General features: G+C 42.9%; 1 protein-coding gene across 2 annotated transcripts; it reads left to right on the top strand.

The window, feature by feature from the left end:
* The first annotated feature begins 5,327 nt into the window (after positions 1–5,327).
* nrsn1 (neurensin 1) lies at positions 5,328–15,984 on the top strand. 2 transcript variants are annotated; one of them, XM_075465106.1, is made up of 7 exons: positions 5,328–5,417; positions 8,679–8,830; positions 8,952–9,063; positions 9,216–9,308; positions 9,468–9,586; positions 14,615–14,802; positions 14,917–15,984. In XM_075465106.1, exons 3-7 carry the CDS (start codon positions 8,965–8,967, stop codon positions 15,018–15,020), a joined length of 603 nt encoding a protein of 200 aa, XP_075321221.1. In that variant the 5' UTR covers positions 5,328–5,417; positions 8,679–8,830; positions 8,952–8,964; the 3' UTR covers positions 15,021–15,984. The 2 variants fall into 2 exon arrangements, with proteins under 2 accessions (XP_075321221.1, XP_075321220.1); XM_075465105.1 differs by lacking the exon at positions 8,679–8,830.
* The last annotated feature ends 11,072 nt before the right edge of the window (positions 15,985–27,056 follow it).

Below are 27,056 nucleotides of genomic sequence, written 5' to 3'. Positions count from 1 at the left end.
CAAGCTTTTTAAAGGAAAGCTTTACACACACAGTTGATTTAACAGACACAACACAGGATGTGCACGAGCTGAGTTATGAGACAAACGCACAAACAAAGCACTGCAATGTGCTGTTCAAGTCTTATGTAAAATGAACGGCAAGCAGTGCACACAGAATAAATCAAAATCCATACATTTGTAAATAAACAAACATTTGTGACAAATATGTAGCAAGCAATATGTGACAATACTAACTCATTTTCTTTGCTGTTAGTGCAGATCCTGTGAAGTCCAGCAGAGGTCAGTCTTGTTAGCATGAAGTTAGTATTTAGTCTGATGCACAGAGTAGTGCAGTAATACGAGATAATAAGCTGATTTGAGCATTTCCAATGATTTATTAGGTAACCGGAGTCAGAGCAGCATCCCCATTCAAAGTTTTTTTCCACCTAAAATTGAGAGTCTAGAGGGTTTTGTATGTTGCACAGATTGTACAGATGCTGGACCAAAATTTTTGCAACATTTCTACAAACACTTCCAGGTGGTTCGAGAAAAAATTCTAAAAGAGCACATGATAGAATCATCAGGATTGCTCCCACTGTCAGTGGATTAAGCTTGATTGTATGTATGCTAGGTTTTAGGTTTAAAACGTACTGTGTAATTAGTCGTATCACTTATGAACTCCAATTATTATTGTAAAGGTGAAGTTGCTTACTAACATGCTCAAAACTAAACAAAACCGTCTATCAATCTATATCAATATGACAAACAGAATGACAGATAGATATATAGAGTAACAGCAAACTCTGTAAACTGCAGTTTTATTTCTCAGTTTCATAGAGTAGTTTTAGAGAATTTATCTCTGCTTTCTACTTAAATGCCCATGTGTTACTATCTCTTTGTTTTTCGATATGTTGTTTTCTTGCACTGTTTGAATATAATAATATATATATATATAATAATTAGTTGTACCTAGTACAAAGTCTTGGTTGTACTTTGAATACTCTGATACTCTTGTGGATTTCTATTTAATTATTTTGAGTTTTGGTGGACAGGAGGGGCTAAGTAAGAGCGAATTTATCAATCTGTTCATAATCGGTCCAGAAAACAGGAAGTGCTATTTTTAGTAAATCACAAAGGGGTGTTGTGAGTATTTTTTTTAATCAATTGAGCATGCAAGCGATCAAATTTTAAATAAAAATTGATTGTGAAAGAAACAAAATCCCATGTTTAAAAAAAAAACAAACAAACAAAAATTCTTTTCATCCAAAACGCTGGTCTGTGACAAACGCAAGGAAAGGAACTGATTCATTACAAGCTTGGCTTAAATGTGGGTGTGGGAGGTAAGGTTTCAGCCTTTGGAAGTATTTGAATACAGGGACGATAAAACTGCAGTGCTGGGTATATGCTCAGGGTGGTGGCAGACAGCACTGAGGAGGACATAACCCAAAGGCTCAGTTACACTCACATGACAGTAAGATTAAACAGAAGAATGATATCATTTGTAATCAGTTATCATAGAGGTATGTGAAAGTGACATTTCTTGTCAGAGTGTAGCAGCAGTTGCAGCTAATGTAGGTCACACTGCCCCGCCAGGCAGCCAGGTAGCATTGCCCTACATGTCATTTACATCCTGTAGTTTCTGCCAAAGCGACCCACCAGCAAGCAAACATATGATGGAAATTTAAGCAGATGAATAAATCGTTATTTTTCGAGCAACGAGGTTTCATTTGTCTACATACCTGCATCGGAGCATAAAGGCAGCGTTTCACATTAACTTTGTTGCACTTGGGATTAGCATCTCTCTTTCAGACAAACACATTTACAGAGCAGAGACACACACGGTGTGCGAGTATGGTGTACCATTGCTATAAATGTTATTATTGTTTCTTTTCACCATGACTAATAATCCCCCAGACGCCCCCACCTAATCACTGTCTTTCTCTCTAATGAGCTGTGGTCCTTTATCAGTCATTACAGGAAGCCCGATTATCCAACTGGCATTCTGCACACGCTCACAGAGAACTTCCTGAAGGTGACCTTTTCATGTCGCCATAGAAACCACCTCTCTCTCTTTGCTAGGAGAAGCTCAGCTTGTACACAGAGTGAGACACAGACAGAGAATGATAACAGAACATTTTCTCCAAAGGATAGATTTGTACACTGGAATTTAATAAGGTAGCCACAAATAAGTAAATGGCACAAATCATGGTGCGATTAAAGCACTAATTATTTTGTTAACCAACTATAAATAATGTTTAGATTTCTTATTCTTTATACACCCAACTAGAAAGTAGAGGTCCACTGTTTCCTCTGATTTTAAGAAAATAATTTTTCAGGGTTAAGGTGTTTTTGCATCACAATCACTACTGTTTTAAAGACATGCCTGTAATCAAGGAAAGATTGTGGTCCTTGTGACTTATCATTAAAAGTCTTACAAGTAGAATGTAGGAAATAGTTTGTTTGGGTGGCTACCTGTGGTTAGAAAATAGTGATTTGGCAAAAAATGAACACATACAGTCCCACAGACATCTGTACATCTGTGAAGACAAGTTGGGAAAGCACTGAAAGATATATGTCAAGACAATCCCCCAGCAGAAAATGATCCCTTTTCCCCCCTCTGACCTATGATGACATAAGGATCATGCAAAAACTCTAGTGGTTGTGAGAGGAAGTCCATGAAAAATGTAAAAACATGCACCCTTGAGGGATGCTACCCATGACTGTTTTCTAACCCTAAGCCGGTCGAGGTAACTGTCTAAATCCACCCAGGATGTCCCAAAGTTTAATTCTAACATGCTGCGTTTATGTATGATCAAGGCAACCAGCAAAACACAATACATTGCAGTGACAGTAATCTTGAAAAAATTCTATCTTTCAGTGCCAACTATAATGGTTCAGTACTCTAACCAAATTTCTTCGACTTGTGACTCTGACTGAATAATGTTAAATTAGAAACCTAACCGGGAAGTGGCAAAAGGGTTTCTCTAAAGTGTTATAAAAAACACTTTCACCGCGATAAATCTCCCATCACCAAACTGTTCACTGTGCCAGGTTCACTTACTGTAATTCAACACTTTTACCACAATAAATCGGTCACATTTGGTCAATAAAAACCCATGTCTGCCAATTTTTATATTCACATCTGTCATTAATGATTGATTTTTTAGTACAAACAAACACAATGTTGTATCTACACCTGTCCTAATAAAGGTAAAATTAAATTTGAAGCGTAAGGTGACACAACAGCTCATTCGAGACCCAACCTTCTCTTGTACCTTCAGTTCTTTATAAATGCTATTTGAGCACAGACCACTCTTAAGTTGTCTGCCACACATGTCACGATATCACACGTCTTCACCAACTGACAGTGTGGCACTTCTCACCCCAAAGCATCATTTGACCAGGTCACTTTGAAGTTATTCACACTCCCAATGAGAAAATAAGTATCTGCCAAAATGCTTCTTTTTTTTTTTGCCCTCACCATTTCAGACAAGTAGTTTTTTTTTACAGTTTCAGAGTGAGAAAAAAAAAGCAAGAGCCAACTTTAAAAGGTGCTGTCCCTGCAATGATTGAGCCATCAGGTACAACACCGTAGACTGGATAGTTGCACCAACTCTATGCAGAACTGACAGAGCAGAGCAAGGTGCTGGCCTACAGTAAATAGTTAATGTAATTCATACGGTTTGGTTGACATTTCATGCTCACATCATTTCATTTACAAACACTACGAAGGAAAGTACTGACAAGAACTGAAAAATCTAGAGACAAATAACATGTTTTCTCCACAATTAGGCAGTTTAATAAGCAGCCCTGCATCTGAGTCCTCAAATGCAGGACAGGCAGGGAAGGCATTCACGGGAAAAAAATACTTTTTAACCTAAATCATAAAAGATTTAAACCAAATAGAAGTGGAAAAAAAAAGATAACAACAACAAAAGGGGTCTGACAGCAAACAAGGAAAGCCAAGGAGCACATATACTGGGATGGGTGGTTAGGTGAGTGATGCAGGTGAGTAATGAGTACAGGGAACAGGTGGTAACATGCTGATTGAATGACAAGACAGGCCACCGGGGACATCTAGGGATAAAAGTTCAGCAGAGAACACCAAACAAAGAAACTAGAGCCATAGACAATGAACAAAACAGAACCCACATTAACTGAAGTAAATACAAATAAACGCACAAGGGGAGCTGAGCTAAGGTAAAGAGCATCACCAAGCCATGGATGTCCCAATAAAATCAGAAGATCTCATCCAACCAGACATAAGCCTCAGAAACCAAATGCCAAACTGCAAACTAAAACTCAACCCAACCGTAATGGAAAAACCCTGAGTGGTAACTTTTTTTGCACCGCGATTGTATTTTATCAGTCTGAGCAGACGGAGCTTTTTTGGGGAAGGGGGTTGACCTTGGTACCCTTTGCCCTTTCAGGAAATTAAAATTTTGCAGTAGCCACTAGTACTGCACAAAAATAGACTCTCTATATAACATTATGAAGTTCTTCCTCCTTCTCTCTCCCAGTCAGACCACACACATAAGAAAAAAGTCCTTCATGTTTGTTGGAAAATCTTTTGCCCAAGAATATTCAACATAGGAACATGTAGAAGTTTGGCATTATTGGATGGCAGGAACTCACTTGCACGGACACAGAGAACAAGGTGGAACATGTGAGCATACATTACCAGACAGAATATAAGAGTGATTACGCACGATGGTACTCATTTTCCTGATTTATTTAGGTATAAAATATCCCCTCAATATCATAACTATCTATCTATCCTTCTATCTATGTTGAAAAGCTCAACAACCTTAAAAGTTGGAGGTTATTTTCATTTTGAAGTGTTGGCCCTTAATGCATTAATCATGAAACCAACTTACTAAACAGGAGACTCACTCCCATTATTTATTGATGAGGAATTTAATATCGGAGTCGTGATGTGCGTTTTTGACTCTTCTGGATCGTAACTTATTTAAAAGGAGCACATAGATGGTGACTAACGCCATACGTCATTGACAGAGCCAAAAATAGACTTCCCTGGAATGTGACTAGAATCTTGGAAAGTGGTGTGAGTGTTTCTATCACCGTGCACCTCGGTCCCTGATTAACTCACTGCTTCTTCTGTAACTTTTACCTGTAATTGTTTACCATGGGCTCGCTGTTACTTCATATTTCCATCCATCCATCTATCTATTTATCCATCTATCCTTTCTCCCATACCTATGTTCATTCATGAATGTCATTCCTCTGTTAGTCCTACCATCCCTCCCTCCTGGCTATTTATACGCGCTGATGAATCATATGTTGTCATGGATGTCACGCATGCGCAGTAGTCAGCGTGAAAATCTGAATCATCGATGGAGAGCAGGGTGACTGTAGAGTGATGGGACCCGGCTGAGGGAACAGCATCGAGTGATCACTCTCCGAGCTGGTAATGACAGGTAAATGCAGATTTTTGTATCCTTTTTACAAATCCTGGAAATCCTGTGTTAGCAAAGCTGGACTGTTGCCTTGCAGAAAGCCAAATGACTGCACAAACCATCTTGCACACATGGAAGAGGCATCCATGTGGAGATTAACGTCGAGTAAATGCTGTTTGACACTTAGTGTTGTCATTTTGTACCAAAAGTCGATTATTTCTGTCCGCATTTGCAGGTCTGTTTCTGCCGTTTATCTTCATCACATTAACTGAAACTTCGACCGTATGATTACAACAAGAGCTCAATGCACGTTTTTGGTTTGGCTGCTCTTTTTTTTTCTTTCTCTCTCTCTCTCAGGTGTTTCAGACGTCAGTCGATCTGCTTTGATGGAAAGTTCGCCTTTCTGAGTTTCTTAATTTTTTTTTAATCGCACTGTGTCCGTTTGCGTCTCTCTGGGGGGGTTGGGAGGACGGATGGATGAGGTCTGTTTTCAGGCTGGCGTCACATATTACGTCTGTGTTTTCCTGCGGGGCTTAAAGGCTGGATGAAGGTGCTGGCGTCCATATCCCAGTTCTCTTACGTGCGTGTATAGCCTATTCCCCAGCTGTAATCTCACTGTACCGCGTCCACAGCTTTAATTTTGTTCAATTTTGCACCCGGGTTATCTTATTTATAGGCTTTGAAGTTGAAAGCAACAGCATATTTCGATCAGTCAGTTTTCCATTATTTGGCGGTATGGTGGCTGCCTAGGCTTGCACATATGCAGAAACTGGAGCAGGCGGTCAACTGGGCCGAGACAGATGTTTACCAGCCAATTAAGCAGTGGCGGAACATTGTGGCACCAATGCCGCGTGTGTCTACTCACACTCCTACAACATGATCTTACTGTCAAGTCCCCAGTAAGATCCTCTGTGTGTGTGCATTTTTTTATTTTATTTATGGAAGTGGGACGCTGCCTATCTGAGGTACATATTAACGAGTTTCTTGTAAACATCACTGAATGCGCGCGCAGCCAGGAGGAAGACTCAGTGGTTGGCAGTCGGAAAGGATTCCACTTCTCCAATGAACGGACATTTTCATCGTTTGTAAGTTCTCGTTGAGTCAGCAATTAGATGAATTTATCATATAATGCTGCTTACAAGTTCAGAGTTTTAATAATAATACGGAAAATGTAAACTCACAATATTTCTGATCTTACCTGATTTTTTTTTTCCCACGCTGGCTGTGTTTTTGCTTTTCTGATTTTGGCAGCGGGGTTTCGTCTGTGTCCAGTTATACTTTACAGCCTGCAGCATTTAACAGAAATGACACCTCAAACCACCCGCTGTCAGGAATATTTACCATCCCTACACTACACTGAGTTCCAGCCACTGCCCCAGACTGAGCTAGTTGTCAAATTTTTCTTTTTATGTGAGGATTTTATACATAATTGAGAATGTCATTGAGTCTCTAATACCCATGTCTTCTATAGTTTCTTATGGGATCAGTGTTGCATTTTGAGGTTTGGAGACACTGCTGCCTGGGACTCGCAGAACCTCAGTTCTTATTTCACTGACACGGATCCACAGATCCTCTTCTGCTGCAGGCCGCGGTCCCCTTTGGAATTTTTAACAATTTCCACCCATGCATGTACATGCGTGTTCGTAGGCCACTGGTAAAGTTAACCACCATGTCTGTATAGGTCTGCTGACCTTGGCCGAGCCAAACAAATCCGCGCCGGTTGAGCGCTTCGCTCGAGTTAAATTGCGCGCGCACTATAGTGATGACGTTGCACAGAAACCCGCCTTATTTCTGAACGTCCATCATCTTTAATGTGCCAACGTCTGCGGAGATATCCGGATAACAAGGACAGTGGCTGGATAGGATGAGCTCCTCCCACGTGGCTCTGTCACCGCACAACTTGCGTCATCAAGTGAATTATTTTACTCTGACGCTCACGCATCTAAAATGTTGAAACTTGCTTCAAGAGATAAGAAACCACTGTTACCCTATTCAGCACTACATTACCCACTATGCAGTTCCTCTATGGACGAACGGTTGTGGAGTGCCAGGTTTAGTCTCTTTTACCCAGCTGCTGTGTGTGTTGTTAGAGCACACCTCAGTGCTATGGAACTGTAACACACACTAAACCTATGGGGTGCGCTTTTAGACGTTTTGATTCTGTTGACATTTACAAGAAAAATATACCAACGAAGCTGTCTTTTTAGTCACACTATTGTTCCCTTTTCTAAGCCTTTTGCAGAAAGCCAGAGGCAGCAATTGAAATTTGGTGCCAGCTAACTTTTTTTTTTTTTGGGTGGGGGTGGGGGGGGGGGGGGGGGGGGGGGGGTTTGTATGGAGGCTCTAGCTGTGTAATCACTTTGGATTCAAAAGATGACATTTCCAGCAAGGCTTTTTCCTCATCTTTTCTTCTAAAATCAGTACATAGCTTTTCTGAGTTTCACAAAGAGGAACATTCGTACCAGGACTGTTTTTCCACACTTACTGGAGACATCTTACCTGATGACATACATGTTTCACATCTACCAACAGTCTCACAATTTAATTTTCATCTGCGATGTGTCAATGCATGATTACATCATTCACCCGCGGCGTCCTGCTACTCATATGCACCCGTTACACACTGTCGATTTTTCTCACTTATAGGGAGCAGGATGAGGGGTGGTGGGAAGCGTTACTTCACTGGTTCTCATGCACAAAGTTTTCCCGCAGTCTTTTTACTTTTCTGCTTCGCTTTCAGTGGTTAGGGTTCAGAATTAAAATCACACAGTTAGTGTGAATGAATGTGCATGGTTAGGTTTAGATGTCAAAGGTACATGGTCAGGGTTAGTAAAAGTACAAACCGCTTCACCCGACACATTTCAACATGGTTCGTGGTTCCTGTCACACGATGCTGCCTTGTACAAAACGACAGCATAGCGTCGCACCAGTACCAAGGTCATATATTCGTATACACCTGGTCATGATACTTCATATGAGGATCTATTTTGGGTCAGACTGTGGAAAGGTTCAAACTTCTGACCTTCATTTTTAACTTAACTACACAGCTGTCAAGTTCCTTGACTTCTTCTTGCAAAGTTATGACACTATCAGGTTGACTAAATCCGTCTGCAGACAATGCACACATCTGACAAAGAACTCAACGGTATTGCTTTAATGATTTCTGCTACATTGGAAGCACCTTTAGCTACAAGACGGACACACACACACATATATACACACAGAAATCTGCTATGGCAGATAGAAACTGTGTCGATATTAAGATTTTTTTGTGCATTTCAGCATTCTGTGTGTGCCGCTGAAACAATACCGAATGTAAAGATGAAGATGACTGGCTTGTTTCATAACAGCAGACAAGGAGGATGGATCATTAATCTCAATGTACTGAGGAGCCCATCCCTTCAGTAGAGTGTTACATAATTTGTTTTGTTGGGGTACGGTACGTGTTCATGAATGCTTAAATGCGTTGTGTACGTGTGTGTGTATGTTTATGCAAGCTAAACGTGTGCTGGAAGTATGCACTCATGCTGTTTGTGTGTGTGTGTTCTCGAGTAGACAGGTGTGAAGGATGACTTCATGCTCAGAGATCTGTGGGTCAGGACACGGTGAGCAAGCTCAGGCCGGTGGAAACTACCAGCAGTATGGAGTCCGCTCCTACCTACACCAGGTAACAGTGCAGACACACGCACACAAACCGAAATTCTAACAAAAATCCTAATCACATACAAGCTTGGGGCAACCTTAATGTGGATTTTGGTTTCCATATTTAAATACCAACATAGGCGAATAAGTCAATGAAATCTTGTAAATTTCTTGCAGTTTTATGAGGAGTGTACAGGTTCTATCTGGGAGCGTGATGAAGATTTTCAGATTCAGAGATCGCCTAGCAGGTGGAGCTCTTTTCTCTGGAAGGTGAGGTTAACCTTTGCATTTCTCAAACTAAGCACCATCTCACAAGCTTCAAATGTGAACACACTTAAGCAACCAGTAAAATGCAGCTAGGACAATTCTTGGATTCCCCAAAGAATCTTAAAGGATCGACCGCTGACAGACTTCTCTCCCTCTGTGCAGGTCTGTCTCGCGTTTGGTAGCCTGATCTTATTTGCTGGCCTCATTGTTCTTTCGGTGGGTTATGCAACTCCAGCCAAGATTGAAGCATTTGGAGAAGATGACCTCTTCTTTGTTGACAGGTACAGGCATCGGACAAATAAGTGAATTTGCATAAAGCTTCACTAAACACTTGGCACGAATGGTTCCCGTCTACATTTTTTTTCTCCTTTTGCTTCCTCTTAGATTTAATCATAACATTGTTCAAGTGAGAAAACAAAAAATGGCGACTGTTTAATTTCAATAGCAATTAGGGGAATTCTACAAAAAAAAAAAAGATTCTTTTCAAGTCTTAAACATAGAACCTCCGTTGAACAATGCATGGCATATTACACAATGGCATTATTTATTCAACAAAGACTAAAGCAAAATGGAGAATTGGTGTGTGAAAATCTAGATACACCACACAATTCAACAGCTTGTAGAACCACTTTTAGCAGCAATTACTTAAAGTTATTGGTTTCTGTTTGATATTATCAGTCTTTTTCATTGTTATAGAGGGATTCTGGCATTTCCTTCTTGACAGTGTTGCTTATGATTTCCAGGCATTCTTTTATGCAAAGCTCTCTATAGGTCTCCACTTACACTAAATATTTTTGGTACACAGAAGAGTTCGTGGTCAACTCATGGTTAACCCTGAAATGAGGGAAACTCTGAGTTTGAGGGAGGTAACTCAAACCCGAGAAAGAGGGGTAACTCTAGCCTGTTTCCCAAAGAGAGGGAACTTAACCTCTCGGTCAGTTACCGTAGTGACAGACTCCATGAACTTAACCTGGTCGGGACCAGGTTTAACTCAAGAAACCTTGAGTTTCTCTCTGTCTCCGCCCTCTTTCAGCCACACACGCCATTTGATTTCCTCATTCATTCAGTCAGCAAAGCGAGTTCTTCTACTTCTAGAAGTCCATTTGGCACAGTAGGAGGAGACTTTTTTCACCAACATGGCATGTCCTTTTGACAACAATCCGATGAAGGTGCAGCATTATTGCGCAGAGAATTAAATATTCGTTGGGAGATGGTTATCGCAAAGATGTTTTAGCATTTCCAGACAATTATCTTTTTGAGCGGCACCAGAATTTTGTTGGGATAAAAGCAAAAAAGACATAAAAAACAAATAAATATTTGTATGAATAGGCTTAAAAAAGATATCTATAGGCCTATTATATTTTATAACGGCACTTGTGTCTTGGGAGGTGGATTCCCGAGGATGAGCTCCCTCCAGGGATTCCCTCAACCACTGGCCTTCCAATATTCTGGCTTAGGGCCAGCTCCTCTGTCTCGGTTAGAGGTGGCGGTGCTGGGCACCACCCGTTTTACAGGCATCTGCCTTCTTTCTGTTGGCTAAGTAGAAGTCTGTGTTAGTTTAAATAGACTTAATTATTTAACAGAACATGATATAGATGAGAAGACATTTATGTGTGTGAAAACAGCATTATGTTGGGGATAAAATAACTGCACAGTGAAATGGCCACTTAATATTATTTTTACAGTGTAAAACATGAACAAAATGAGCCTCCATGCCGAGGTCTCACCTGTTTGAACAATGTTTTTATATTTCATCTTAAACTGCTGCCAAGTGCGATTCTCCCCCGCGGGATTGCACCTAAATGAAATAAATGAATAGGCTACCATTCAAGCAATATTCCCCTGTAATATTATTGTGATTGCAAAGGACTACATTTAAACTTACACTTTTGCTGCTACAGCGGTGTTGCACTTCTTTCTAAAAACGTATTGAAACTCGCCGTATGAGCGCATTAAGGTTTCCAATTCGAGGTTGGTGAAAAACGTAGCCCTCCCCTTCCCCGTTGCCATGGTGACTCGTCGAATCGGGGCTCCATTGATGCTGGCTTTTTAAAGTTGTGGCGCACACGCAAAACTCAAAGTGAAACTACTCAGAGTTGACTAAACTACCTCAAATCAGCGTTTCTGGAACCGAAAACTCAGAGTTTTCTATCTCAGAGTAGATCAACTCAGAGTTCAGGAATAGACTCAGAGTTTGTTGAACCTGCTTTGTGAAACGGACCCCACGTTCTGTGGCTGCAAAACAAGCCCAAATCACTACTTCTTCACCTGTTCTTTTTTCAATTTAATTGTGATTAACTTTAGCATTTAATATGATCACTGAGGTCCATAGAGTCTGTGATGGTTGGGAATTTGGAACTACTTTGAGTATTGCACAGACTGACCTTGGGTTGAGCTTGCTGGGATTTCTACTCCTGGGAATACTGCATCAAGGTTTCCAACTTGTGAATAATCCTTCTCACTGTAGGGTAGCCTCTATACAAGATGGATGGACGGCAACAATTGCTTTTCTAAGATCATTGCTGATGTCTTTCTCCTTGGTGTTAACATACACCTGGATGCTTACAGAACAGCAAACTGACACCTCTGCTTTTATAGAGCTGGGGCCCGTTGCACAAAAGTAGGATAAGGGATTAAGCGGGGATATGTTGGCTATCCTGGATCAACTTATCCGTGATCCGGTTGCACAAAAGTAGGATAAGGGAAGTGGGATATGTTCAGACGTAAGTTACCATGGAGATTTATTCTGTGAAGCTAGCCTGCTCCAGACCAGGCTAAGTTCCAGGATCTATTTAATCTCATTCCTTATCTCAGTCAGCGGTCGCCACATATGGAAACCAATATTTATTCCACTGCCTAGAACATATTGTTAAAACATTTAACTATACCCACTATCATTATTGAAACATTTGTGATCATTAATTGAAATCATTTTAGATAACTGATGATTTTAGATGAACCACTAGATAATTTAGTTTCCCACAGACTACACATAAAGTACATCACCATATAAATATAAATACACATTAGAGAGTACCATGATGTTCCTTTATTGAACAAGGATGAATCAAAGCAAGTAAACCATCAGCTCCTTTCAAAAACTGAAGTCACACAGTGCTCTACAAGACAAAGCACAGAATCAAAGCATGCAGTTTGAGACAAACTGTTTGTAAAAATGGGCTATACAAATAAAATTGCCTTGCCTATACAGCACAAAAACCTAACAAAAATTCCTCTGCCATTGCAGGCCCAACTTAAATAAACATGAGTATTAATTAAAATAATTTAACACATATTGGTCTCTGACCAGCTGACCACAGTCGTCATCCGGGAAGATGGCAGGATTGTCCCAGTCTATGAGAGCTGGCACTCTGGGGGCCCTCTCCTTTCTCATTGTGGAGGACAGCACAGGCCACAGTGATATCACATGCCCTGTCTGGGCTGACTCTCAGGTGGGTCAGACACTGAAAACGTGCCTTCAGTTGGCCAAATGTCATTTCGATCCGGGCCCTTGTTCTGGCATGGGCATGGTTGTATGCCAGTTGTGCCTCCAGAGGGTCTGCAAATGGAGTGAGCAGAAAAGGCTGGCAGGCACACCCTCTGTCACCCAGCAATACACCCAGGAATTCACCTGTGAATACAAAATGTTACCATCACAACCTCATAAGTAGTGACATTCTTAACACAGCCATGATGTTAAAAGTGGTTATCAATAGAGGTTCTGTGGCTCACCTTGTGATAGGCGCCGATAGATCTCTGAGTTCCAAAACACTCGGGAGTCGTGGACCGAGCCGGGCCACTTTGCCACAACATTACTGATCAAATAGTCAGCATTGCAGACCATCTGAAATGATGAGATGTTAAACCAATTAATGCACATCACAGGCAATGTACAGTGTTCATTAATTAACTTTATCAAAAGTCATGTTCATAAAAATCCCCCTCATGGCCACCTGAGGGGGATTTTATTTTGATGTGTGTGCAGTCCACTGCACCAATGACATTGGGGAAACCTGTAATACGATGCAATGAGTATCTTACTCTGAATGTTAACATTGTAATTGTAACTGTAATTTAAAAAAAAAAATTTCTTACCTGCAATCCTATAGAACTCCTCCTTGATGTCACAGAGTCTTCTATGCCCAGGGAAGGAGATGAAGATGCTTGCAAGTCCTTTAATTGCGTTTTTTATTTCACTGCTAAAACAGTACAGGCAATGTGTGGGCAGGCACATTCTTAATAAAAAGTTGCTGCCATGTCCATTTTGCTTGCTTGCTTGCGCTTGACTCAGAGCGCGGATCTCGAAAACACATGAGAAGCTATACAGAATCATACGCGGCGGACAGCACAGCTTTATGCCAATTACGCACACAGGCTCCACACCACACGCATCGCGTCTGCAATCATAACTCATCAGGGGAAATCACATTTTGCCAATATTTTAGAGACCCCCCAACATTTCCCAAATCATGTTTTCGGGGGGGTCTTGTGTCAGTTTCAGGGGGTCTCGGATCCCCCGAGTCCCCCGTAGTTCGCTGCCTAATTGTGATAATTTCAGTGGAGTGGTGAGTGTGTATTTGTGCACTACTTACGCATTCAGGCGGTCAGCAATGGTTTGCCACGCTTGCTCCCTTTGTTTTTTAACTGTGGCAGTATTTCCTTTTTGTTTTATTTTCTCCGTCACCTCTTCATATGCTTCCATTAATAATTATTGCTCCGCTGGGGAGAAATACGCCGCCCTTGTTGCCATGGTGAATCAGTGAATCTATGATCGATCGTGGGGTCTATTTAAGCAAGCCGTGTGCAGCACTTATCCAGGATCGGTTTCACCTGGCTTAATGAATCCGTGTCTGCTCATCCTGGATTGGCCTTTGTGCAACCAACTAAGCCTGGGCGCCCATGTTTTGGATTCCTTGAACCAGGCTAAGTAACTCATCCTGGATGTCTAAATCCTACTTTTGTGCAACGGGCCCCTGGTGTCACTCACTGATGTCCAACAGCTGGCTGATGTTAATCTACTGCATTTGATTACCTGCACCTGTCTGCTACTCATCCTGTTATTTCTTATGGAAGCAGTGGGGGTGTACCTACAGTAGTCTTTCACACATTTTTGTATTTTAGCTTAATTTTCCCAAATATGATAATAATGAATAGATCGTGACACAGTCAAATCTTGTTGTTTATCTGAGGTTGTATTTACCAAACATGGTCTGGACCAGATGACTTTGTTATTATGTCCTGAGACTTCAAATTTCAATGAGATGACAAACAAATAAATGTTCTAAACTTCCTGTTATGTTTTTGAACAGCCACGCCGTCAGTTTCAACCGTGCACTGGATGCTTGTAAGCTGACGGGTGCTGTGCTGTTCTGTGTGGGTGGCACCTCCATGGCTGTGGGTCTCCTGCTGTCTGCCTTTGCCAAAAGCTACTCCAAAGAGGAACTTTATCTGCAGCAGAAGTTTAAGGAGCGGTTGGCAGATCTGCATGCAACAGTTGGTAAGGTGGCATCCACCACTTTTCTGCTAACACACATGAATTGATGACCATAAAAAAAAAAATGTTTTGCCAGGCTGTGCCAAGCTCAACTAACTGTAACTGCTGATGTTGCAGGTACGCCAATAATGAGAGCACCAACCCCCGGAGAGGGAAAGGTGCCTGTCACGCTTTCCAAAGTGCAAAACATCCAGCCAGTGACCACAAAGCCAGAGCCCTGATGGAAGTCCAGATGAAGGCGTCGAGTGAAGTTTGAATGAGGAGCGGATCCGTTTGCAGACTGTGTGTGAGTGCGTGCTTGCGTGTGTGTAAGTCGATCAATGTGAGCAGTTTCTCTCTTTGAAAGGTCAGCTTACACGACTGATAGTATTGGGTCCTCATCTTTATTTGGCTTGATCGACATTTTAGCTTGTTTTCAAGGAGTTAAGTTGTGTTGTCATCGTTTCATCTCACTAAGCAAGCGAAGCCTTACCCGGAAAACCAGAGAACAAAGCACAGCACAAGCGAATAAGGATACAGCATCTATTAAAAAAAACAACGCTGTCATTTCCACAAGATTCTCTTCTGGCAAAAGGATTCACTTCTTTTAAAAGTGGAGGGTATTGCTGCTGAAGGAGCAGACGCGATGCTGGGCGATTGGCCTCTATTCAAAGAGATGATCAAAAGTAGCACTGAACACAGCAATCATTTATTCTGCCTAAAGGGAAAATCAGAGGATGATTGCTTGTGTGTTTGAGAATACTTATCTGTATATTCAGCTCAACTGTTCATCCAAAGACAGACAATGAGAGTGGTGAATTTCAATTTGAAAAGAGGTAGTACAGCATTTTAGCCTATGAATTCTTCTTTTTAGTGCGGTTTACATGTGACAACAACCCAGAAGTCAGATAGTTTGCTAAAGGTTCACAGTGTCAGGTCAGATTAGACATGAAGACAGACTGGAACAGAGCTTCATGGCAGATTTCACACTGACATTTTCCTTTGTCTTATTAGGCCTATGACCCTGCTTCTGTCAGTAAACCTTCAGACAAAATCAATAGATAAGACCAGACACAGGGACAGAAGGTACATTGAAGCAGACAGAACATGCGGAACAACATAGTGGGGGGGATTATTTTCCAGACATGACAAATAAGTTATTTTTGCCATTCCATTGGCTGCATCTATGAATATAACTAGCTTTTTTTTTTACATGTACTTACTCACACTCTCCCCCCTTTTGTCTCGCTTTTATCCCCGTGTAAAAAAATGCGAGCCTGTAGACACACATGCGTCCATACAAGCGTGCACATTTTGCACCATTCTGAATCCAAATGTTGTCACAGTTTGGTGCTACTTGTGAAAACCAAGAAAGAACAAGGGTGCACCAAGAGAGACAAACAACACGACAGGCAGGTTACATAACAAGACGGATGAGGAGAGCGCACTCAGCTCTCTGTTGAGCAGCAGCATCGTATTTGACAGCGCTAATGGTCGCTCTGTCAGGATCCAGACATTCATTATGACATCCTTCCTGCTCTCACACACTGGAACTTGAAGTGACATAGGTGCACTCAGCTTAACACAATAATGCATAATGCAACTGAAATAATGACTTATATCCTCATGAAAGCATTCGTGACAGTATTTGCTTAAGTGCAGTTTCTTTAAGGCTGATTTTTTTTTTTATTTTTTTTTTTTATTTTTTTATTTTTTTAATTAAGACAGTTTTAGTTTTATTTTATTCTATTCAGGTTAAGCATTCACCCTTACCATAACTGTAACTAACAAGCACAATAAGCTACTGATGGTCATGTTTTGCTGCTTTTTAAAAATGCTGTCTACATGTATTATTATTTGAAATATATATATATATTTTTAAATTGTGATCCTGCTGCTTTTAATTATGATCTTTTGTCGTTGTTTCTCTATTTCTTTATCTGTTTCATTAACTGTACACAAAAACAGCATGTAAAGTAAAACACAACACTTTGTACTGTACATGGTTAGAGCAACGTTACAATAGAAGTCCCTTAATTTTGCATTAATGCTGCAGGTCTTTCCAAACGGGCTCATCATGAGATCAATGCAGCAACACTGCGGGATACTTATAGTTTCAAATGACGCATCACTCTTCTGGCCAAGTCTGTTAGTGTGAGTTGACCTTTTAATAATCCTTCCCACAAACTCCATTCACGTGTTTTTCTGCTTTTAGTCTAAAAGAAACAAATTCTGTGATGTGATTTTAAACCATTTGGTCTCAAATGCAAATCAAAAATGTTGCTAAAACTATGAAAAACGATGTAACAATAAATAAGGAGTTTACTCAGCCTGTGAGCTGTGAGGACAGGCCAAGCTGTTAAGCAAGCTGTCATTGACAAACCCTCCAGTATGGTCAGAACGTCAGCAAGTGATCGGTGAACGTGCAGATTTAATTTTCGAGCTGTTCCATGCTCCATTACAGTTTCATCTGCTGTGAATCTTTTTGTTTTGATCTAATTTCCTGGAGTCCTACTCCATGTCTATCCTGATGTAACAGTGGATTCTCCCGGTCAATATAAAATTACTGTACTTAATGGGAATTGGATTGAGAAGAAAAATCTAAGAGTGTCACATACAGTGTCTCTATTTTTCAAAGAACACAATAAAAAATGATGTATCCGCAGCTCAGAAATGTGTGAAATTTGTATTTATCCTTTTACGCTATTTCACTCAGTTCAGTTTCAGAATTGTAACAACGCTGCATGACTGAAGTCATCCCAGAGAGAAAGCAAGCTCACATTCATGTTTGATTATATCATACTTGAATCTCATCTGATTCAGATTAATTTGATTTAATTCATTCCAGTTTAGTATGTAAGGTATGTAACATTCAATTTTTCGACAGTGGAAAGTAAGAACTCCCTTTACAAGGAAGAGACTTCCATCAGAAGCAGCCTCAGGGAAGTTGGACATCTTCCTCGAGTGTTTGTGGAGTGAGAGGGCAGGTGACGTAAACAAATACAGGCCAGGGATACTTGGGATGGACAGAAAAATGAATAATGGTATATACGTGCAAAACAAAGAGAATAGGAAAGTAAAGAAAAGTTCTAATTTCATCACAGGAAGTCCAACAGCAGTCTAGGCCTACAGCTGGAAAACTGATGAGATATTTGAGCTCACCCTAAATATAAGCTTTATGAAAAAAAAAAAAAAGCCATAAGCCCAATCTGATAGGAAGAGATGTTGTCTGCCTACCGGACCCAAGCAGTGAGATGGTTCCACTAAAAAGTGGCCTCCCCTTGTCCTCTTGGAAACCCTAGGACCCACAAGTAAGCCTGCAGCCTGAGATCAAAGTGCACTTTTGGGAAATTATGGAACTGCGAGGTCTTTACGCTACGATGGACCAAAGGAAACTGCTGTTATTTCCATTATAAGATTGACACAATGAAATAAAAGCTCCCTACATTGATGTTCCACCAGCCTTCATTACATTAACAGAATTAGAATCAATCAGGGAAGAGTGCTATTCAGTGGCATAGTGACACGCCCACACATGCACACAGCCGGTGGAAGAGATAAGACTGAATTGATAGTGACTCCAGAAATAGTATCTTGGGCATCATCACCTCAACCAGTCAGGCCTCATGACTCACACTCACACCCACCCCACCCCACCACCTCCTCTATTTTTCTGTGCATCTCTTGCTCTTCGCTTTCATCTTCTTCCTCACCCTCCCTTTCACCCATGTTGTCCATGTCTCATGGGATGGTGACTCACAGACACACTGACTGCATAAATCTCAATTTGAACAGCTGCAGGGATAAGAGAGCAGTGAGGCCATCATGGACACCAAATTAGATCACAGTTTGCATTATAGTTTTCCGCCTGTGGGAAGCAGCTTATTGTGGTTTTATGCAGCTGTGTTGTTGGGGCGAAACTGTGAAATAAAATTCTGAATGAAAGAGAGGAGACGGTCTCTGCAAGAGTGTCTGGGTTTTCTCTAACAAAACACAGCCCAGGAGAAGGATCTCAGATTTGAGTTGGATAAAAAAAAAAAAAATAAAGTGATATATTACAGTTTTTTTCAATCGCTAGCAAGCCATCCATCCATCATCTTCCGCTGGTCCGGGGATCGGGTCGCGGGGGCAGCAGCTTGAGCAAAGAGACCCAGACGTCCCTGTCCCCGGCCACTTCCTCCAGCTCTTCTGGGGGGACCCCGAGGCGTTCCCAGGCCAGCCGAGAGACATAGTCTCTCCAACGTGTCCTGGGTCTTCCCCGGGGCCTCCTCCCAGTGGGACGGGCCCGGAATACCTCACCGGGGAGGCGTCCAGGAGGCATTCTCACTAGATGCCCGAGCCACCTCATCTGACTCCTCTCGATGCGGAGGAGCAGCGGTTCTACTCCGAGCCCCTCCCGGATGACCGAGCTTCTCACCCTATCTCTAAGGGAGAGCCCAGACACCCTGCGGAGGAAACTCATTTCGGCCGCTTGTATTCGCGATCTCGTTCTTTCGGTCACTACCCACAGCTCGTGACCATAGGTGAGGATAGGAACATAGATTGACCGGTAAATCGAGAGCTTCGCCTTCTGGCTCAGCTCCTTCTTCACCACGACGGGCCGGTGCAGAGCCCGCATCACTGCAGACGCCGCACCGATCCGTCTGTCAATCTCCTGCTCCATTCGTCCCTCACTCGTGAACAAGACCCCGAGATACTTGAACTCCTCCACTTGGGGAAGGATCTCATTCCCGACCCGGAGAGGGCATTCCACCCTTTTCCGGCCGAGGACCATGGTCTCGGATTTGGAGGTGCTGATTCTCATCCCAGCCACTTCACACTCGGCTGCGAACCGCTCCAGTGAGAGCTGAAGGTCACGGCCTGAGGACGCCAACAGAACCAAATCGTCCGCAAAAAGCAGAGACCCGATTCTGAGGTCGCCAAACCGGACCCCCTCAACGCCCTGGCTGCGCTTAGAAATTCTGTCCATAAAAATTATGAACAGAATCGGTGACAAAGGGCAGCCCTGACGGAGTCCAACCCTCACAGGAAACATGTCCGACTTACTGCCGGCAATGCGGACCAAACTCTGACACCGGTCATACAGGGACCGAACAGCCTGTATCAAAGAGTCCGGCACTCCATACTCCCGGAGCACCCCCCACAAGAGTCCCCGAGGGACACGGTCGAACGCCTTCTCCAAGTCCACAAAACACATGTAGACCGGTTGGGCGAACTCCCATGCACCCTCCAGGATCCTGCGGAGGGTATAGAGCTGGTCCACTGTTCCACGGCCAGGACGAAAACCACACTGCACCTCCTGAATCCGAGATTCGACTATCCGTCGGATCCTCCTCTCCAGTACCCCCGAATAGACCTTACCAGGGAGGCTGAGGAGTGTGATCCCCCTATAGTTGGAACACACCCTCCGGTCCCCCTTTTTAAAGAGGGGGACCACCACCCCAATCTGCCAGTCCAGAGGCACTGCCCCCGATGTCCACGCGATGCTGCAGAGGCGTGTCAACCAAGACAGCCCCACAACATCCAGAGCCTTGAGGAACTCAGGACGGACCTCATCCACCCCCGGGGCCTTGCCACCGAGGAGTTTTTTGACCACCTCGGCGACCTCAGCCCCAGAGATGGGAGGTCCCACGTCCGAGCTCCCCAACTCTGCTTCCTCATCGGAAGGCGTGTCGGTAGGATTGAGGAGGCCCTCGAAGTATTCCCCCCACCGACTCACGACGTCCCTAGTAGAAGTCAGCAGAGCCCCGCCCTCACCATACACGGTGTTGACGGTGCACCGCTTCCCCCCCCTGAGCCGCCGGATGGCGGACCAGAATCTCCTCAAGGCCGTCCGGAAGTCGTTCTCCATGGCCTCCCCGAACTCCTCCCAAGCCCAAGTTTTTGCCTCAGCAACCGCTGAGGCTGCGTTCCGCTTGGCCTGTCGGTACCCATCAGCTGCTTCCAGAGTCCCACTGGCCAAAAAGGCCCGATAGGACTCCTTCTTCAGCTTGACGGCTTCCCTCACCACTGGTGTCCACCAGCGGGTTCGGGGATTGCCGCCACGACAGGCACCGACCACCTTACGGCCACAGCTCCGGTCGGCCGCCTCAACAATGGAGGCACGGAACATGGCCCATTCGGGCTCAATGTCCCCCACCTCCCTCGGGACATGGTTGAAGCTCTGCCGGAGGTGGGAGTTGAAACTTCTCCTTACAGGGGATTCCGCCAGCCGTTCCCAACAGACCCTCACAATACGTTTGGGCCTGCCAGGTCTGACCGGCTTCCTCCCCCACCAGCGGAGCCAACTCACCACCAGGTGGTGATCAGTTGACAACTCCGCCCCTCTCTTCACCCGAGTGTCCAGGACATACGGCCGCAAGTCCGACGATACAACCACAAAGTCGATCATCGAGCTGCGGCCTAGGGTGTCCTGGTGCCAAGTGCACATATGGACACCCTTATGCCTGAACATGGTGTTCGTTATGGACAGTCCGTGACGAGCACAGAAGTCCAACAACAAAACACCACTCTGATTCAGATCGGGGGGGCCGTTCCTCCCAATCACGCCCCTCCAGGTCTCACTGTCATTGCCCACGTGAGCATTGAAGTCTCCCAGCAGGACGAGGGAGTCTCCCGGAGGAGCACTCTCCAGTGCCTCCTCCAGGGACTCCAAAAAGGGTGGGTACTCTGAACTGCCGTTCGGTGCATAAGCACAAACAACAGTCAGGACCCGTCCCCCCACCCTAAGGCGGAGGGAGGCTACCCTCTCGTCTACCGGGGTGAACCCCAATGTACAGGCGCACAGCCGGGGGGCAATAAGTATGCCCACACCTGCTCTACGCCTCTCACCGCGGGCAACTCCAGAGTGGAAGAGAGTCCACCCCCTCTCGAGGAGGCTGGTTCCGGAGCCCAAGCCATGTGTCGAGGCGAGTCCGACTATATCTAGCCGGAACCGCTCAGCCTCGCGCACCAGCTCAGGCTCCTTCCCCAGCAGAGAGGTGACGTTCCACGTCCCAAGAGCCAGCTTCAGTAGCCGAGGATCAGACCGCCAAGGTCCCCGCCTTCGGCTGCCACCCAGCTCACACTGCACCCGACCCCCATGGCCCCTCCCACGGGTGGTGAGCCCGTAGGAAGGGGGACCCGTGCCGTTTCTTCGGGCTGTGCCCGACCGAGCCCCACGGGCACAGACCCGGCCACCAGGCGCTCGCCGGCGGGCCCCACCCCTGGGCCTGGCTCCAGGGGGGGCCCCGGTGACCCGCGTCCGGGCGAAGGAACACGGTATCCAAAAATATTACTCATCATAGGGGTTTTGTGAGCTGTTCTTTGTCTGGTCCCTCATCTAGGATCTGTTTGCCATGGGTGACCCTACCAGGGGCTTAAAGCCCCAGACAACATAGCTCCCAGACCCCCCCACCACGGTAAGGTGACAGCTCACGGGGAGGTCGCTAGCAAGCGCTTACCCATACTTCAGATAGTTTTTCTAAACTCTTAACACAATTAGCACAGCATGGGTATTTTGTGGTCATAACATTCACACATTTCATGTCATTTCACACAATATGCAGTCAAACACATTTCCTTAACAGACAAGCTATTATGGATTGTTTTTGCATTATTTACGAATGTTAACACACAACATCCCACAATAGCAAAAACAATATTCCAAACCTCAGATACAGTATAAAAACCTCTGCTTCTGTAGTGATATCAGTTCAAAAACAATATATCTCAGCTGATAATAAACAAACAATTGAATAATTGTTTCTATTCCAACTTGACATGTGAATAAGGGCATACAGTAATTATGTTGATTTTTTTTTTTTTTTTTTTTTTTTTTTTTTTTCTTTGACCCGGTGGTTGGGGACTGCTGCTCTAAAGAATACAACGTCTTCCTTCCTCTGGGGGAAGAGGAAAGCTCCTCAATAATGATCAAGAGCTTGCCATTGTAGAAATGGTTGTTACAAATAATGCAATAAAACTACATGAAGTTCACACTAGAATTGTGGAGGACCATGAGATATTTGACAATATCGATAGCATCAGCCTCACAACCATTACTCGGACATTGTCCAAACACAGAGTGCGGATGAAGCAGCTCTACACTGTTCCCTTTGAGAGGAATAGTGAGAGAGTCAAGGCGCTACGACGACAATATATCCAGGTATAGAACTGTATATTCAATTCAATGTCCAGTTCTATAAGCTTTGCACTTTGCAAATAGGTAACCTACACAGTAATAGGTTACAGTACAGTATGGTATACAGTAATGAGATTTACATAAACTTTGTTTCAGAGAGTTATGGAATTGGAGGCCAACCAGGCCCCTCATGAATTCATATACATAGATGAGGCAGGATTCAATCTGGCCAAAAGGCGTCGACATGGATGAAATGTAATCGGAAAAAGGGCCACAGTTGATGTGCCAGGTCAGAGAGGGGCAAACATTACCATGTGTGCAGCAATTGCAAATGCAGGATTAGTCCTTCACAGAAGCCACGTTGGGCCCTACAATACCGAGCGCCTCATTGCCTTTCTCGATGATCTCCACCAGCACCTGGTTCCAGAGCAGGATCAGCAGGGTGAAAACATGAGGACCTTTGTAATCACCTGGGACAATGTGGCTTTCCGTCATTCGCAAGCAATAACTACATGGTTTGAAGTCCACCCAAGACTGGTACGTCTCTTTCTTCCACCCTATTCACCTTTCCTCAACCCCATAGAGAAGTTATTTTCTGCATGGAGGTGGAAGGTTTATGGCCATCAGCCACATGACCAGATGTCCCTCCTTGAAGCCATGGATGCTGGCTGCAGGGACATCACAGTTGATGATTGTCAAGGGTGGATCCAACATACCAAGCGGTTTTATCCCAGATGCCTCGCCTTGGATAATATCAGATGCGATGTTGATGAAAACATGTGGCCTAACCCTGAAGATCACAGAGATCAGTAATTTTGTGCTTTTTTTTAGTTCCCCCCCCCCTTTTTATCTGGGCTTTTTGCTGTTGTTTTTTTGTTCAGAATGCTTTCGTGTATTTCATGGATTTTTTGTTCATTGTAAATTAACTGTTTTCTGTTCTATCATATTGTAAACAGCATTTCTACTGTACCTCCTGTAGTAAACAGTAAAGGAAAAAAAATACTTATTGTGCTTTTTACTGGAATGCCTTTGAATGTGAACATTACATGTGGACATACAGTTCCCAACCAAGAAATTTAGTGAAAAACTGTGGATTTCATGTTTTGCATGCAAATACCTGTAAAACTGAAACATAAAAGTCTATGCAGTTTTTGTAATGTCAACAATAGCCAGTATTTTGAAACCTGTGTACTTTGATTGACTGCATGTACCTTGTGAAGTGTAAACAAGTGTTATTCTTTGACAGAATAATTTCATTTTGAGTCAGATTTCCAGTGTTTTGGTAAAAAATGTGTGCAGAGAAAAATGTGTTCTATTTTGAAATGAAGAGTTATTATATATTTAACAAAATGTGTTTTTGAGAAGAAAATTATCCATTTGGCCAATTGTGTTTTGTAGGTGTGAGTCTGTGTTAAGAGTTTAGAAAAAGTATCTGAAGTATGGGTAAGTGCTTGTTAGCGATTGAAAAAAACTGTAACATATATGTTGCACGACTGCATTAGCCCAGAATGTCACAGAGAAAGTCTTCCCTCAGTATAATTTGCTCAACACCATCATCAGCAAACTACATCTTCTTCAACATTTTCAGTAGGTTACAATTTCATTTAATCACTTACAGTTATAAACTACTCAAAAAACGAAAAGGGCACAAAGCTTTAAGTTCCACCCTGCAAAGTCAGTTCTGGCATTATTCCTCATAAAACATATTTTGTTTGGGCATGTTTTGTTAATTATTTTTTTTATTTATTTTTTAAATGCATTTAATTCTGTTGGACTTTTGGGCCATTTTGAATGCTGTTCTCTTTTAGCCTGGAAAACCAGCGCCAACTGCTGGACGGCAAAATGTTTTGCCTGCGGTTGGGTCTGGCCTCGAACCACTTTTCATTTTGAAAATACTGCCCTGAATCTGGCAGATGGCAACTAAACCAATCACAACGCAGAGATGTGTTTTGAATCAACGCGGGCGGGGCAGAGGGTTCTGGTGCGGGGTTTTGAGGGAGTGACGACAGAGCAGTGCGACGTTGGGCAGTGGAAGCGAACATAGACAAGCGAAAGCACAACAAGAAAGATGGCGGCGGCAATGGAACAGCGCTCGTTTGATTCAGCCTTGGCATCAGTTTTGGAAGAGTCCCCTCCCACCAAAGCTTTCTGTCGCGCTTACTACGTCACAGTCAGTTGCGCTGATTGGTCAGAGCGTTGGCCTATAGGCACAGACACGGTTTGAAAGACAACGGGTTGTGCTCATCAACAATGTTCCGTTGTATCCATTGATCGGAGCCAGACTAAATTAGACATCCAATCCATTTAGGCTGGTTTATCAGGCTAGTTCTCTTTTGATTACAGTGTCAAGATTTTAGTTCATGTCTAAGTCAGGGGAACTGCAAAGTCATAACATAATCGTCAGCTTGTCTTATTGTGGATTTTGAGGTGCGTTTAAGATCTTTATCTTATTTTAAAGACTATATTTTCATGTCTGCAGCAGTTGCAGAACTGATGCTGCTTTGTTTTGTTTTTTTTGTTTGTTTTTCCATGAAATCCTTCACATATATTTCTCCAAACAATATGGCTAAAAAAATCTTTGGACTTCAATGAGTCCACAGTACTGTTCTCCAAAAAACATGCATCAGTCTTGTTCAGATATCTATTTGAAAAGTTTCTGAAACCGAGGGTTGAGATAAACATGCAGAAACTAGATGGAGCCACATCTCCAGATAATGTGGACGTACTCCACTCCACAGTCCGCTAAATCTTCCTCAAGAGCTTCTGTAACTCGATAAAGGTTGTGATTTACCCCTCAAGCACTCTCCCAGTCGCTATCTTTAGAGAGTTTTCTCATTCTTCCAGTATTCAACGTGGCCCCCGCTTTTCAACTGTTCTTATTGACACGAGAAATGGAGAAAATGGCCACCTGAAAATACTTACAGCCTTTTTCCTCTTTTCATGGGTATCACTTATTTAAATTTACGAGGCATCCATTTCGAAAAAGCAATGGCTGTTTGTTGTTGGGACGATGTTTGAGTTATCAGGACATTTTTAAGGTTTTGCTATTTGTGTCACCTGGACAACGATGACTGCGAACAAGCCAGACGTAACAAGTTTGACAAAAAATTCTCTGGGTACTCGGACTTTTTACATCGTGCTCCTTTTCTTTTTTCCTTCTGTTCAAATCAAAGTGATTCACACTGACAGGTATTTAGGTCTAATGTCCCCGTTCAACATGTGTATTGTCTGGCCAGTTGGTGCCAGCGGTCAGTGTGGCACACGTTACTCCATCCTACCATGAACACAAGTTTTACTCCCACACCATTCTTGGGGTCTAATGACTTTTTATTTTGATAGAAGCGTTGAACATTAATTAGACACATTTCTAATAATAAATCTGTTTGTAAAAAAAAAGAAATAAAAATAAGGAAGATAAACATGTTTGATGAGCTAGAAGGAGGACATTTTAGAGCAACATTAAAAAGCAACTGAACACCAAAGACACTTAACAAAGTTTAGAAAAATATTGAAAGACAGTTATTGAATCATTACCACACCTCTAAATATATTTGTTGCTGTTATTCATAAAGTTTTATCATTTTATCTAAATAAACGAAGAGGCTTTTCACAGTGGGACTACATCATGAAGGCTTTTAAACTATGCTCACTGTGTAATTTAGCTTAGCATTCAGACTGATACAGGATTATACTTAGCTTAATTTGCCTGCTTAAACTGTTCATGTGCATCTTTTGCTTTAGGAAACACTCCGACATGCCAATCAAAGCCATCCTCTTGTTTCAAGTAGTTCTTTAGAAGTGGAGCTATATGTTGGTTTTTCAGCTTCATTTACCTCATTGTTCACAGACAGCATTTACTGAAACAATAAAGCAGCTTAAGAGGTAGCAGTGTAACTTAATGCAAAAATAAGAATATATTACTATAGCTTTAATTTGTTTAGTATGCTAATGTTAGTTATTTTATACTTATTCTAATTTTGATACCAGCCATTCAAAGATCAAAGATTATCTAGTCAGCCTTTCAAAACTGCCTTCCTTTTTATCCAACATCCAAGACCTTCCAGCAAAACATCTCTCACTGCTGTGAAGTCATTGTTTTATATTTTGCCACTGTAATTCTTTTTGAGTCTATTGCTTAATATTCACAGTATTGCTCGTC

The sequence above is a fragment of the Odontesthes bonariensis genome, chromosome 5 (assembly GCF_027942865.1).
Source record: "Odontesthes bonariensis isolate fOdoBon6 chromosome 5, fOdoBon6.hap1, whole genome shotgun sequence".
In the NCBI taxonomy this organism is placed as follows: domain Eukaryota; kingdom Metazoa; phylum Chordata; class Actinopteri; order Atheriniformes; family Atherinopsidae; genus Odontesthes; species Odontesthes bonariensis.
The sequence above is the reverse complement of the archived record's forward strand: the minus strand, read 5'-3'. Positions and strand labels throughout refer to the sequence as shown.

Excerpts from the sequence above, each read along its gene's own strand:
- nrsn1 (XM_075465105.1), top strand. The coding sequence starts at position 8,965 with ATGACTTCATGCTCAGAGATCTGTGGGTCAGGACACGGTGAGCAAGCT. Across the intron at positions 9,064-9,215 it reads TCCGCTCCTACCTACACCAG|TTTTATGAGGAGTGTACAGG; the intron begins GTAACAGTGCAG and ends AATTTCTTGCAG. Across the intron at positions 14,803-14,916 it reads AGATCTGCATGCAACAGTTG|GTACGCCAATAATGAGAGCA; the intron begins GTAAGGTGGCAT and ends CTGATGTTGCAG.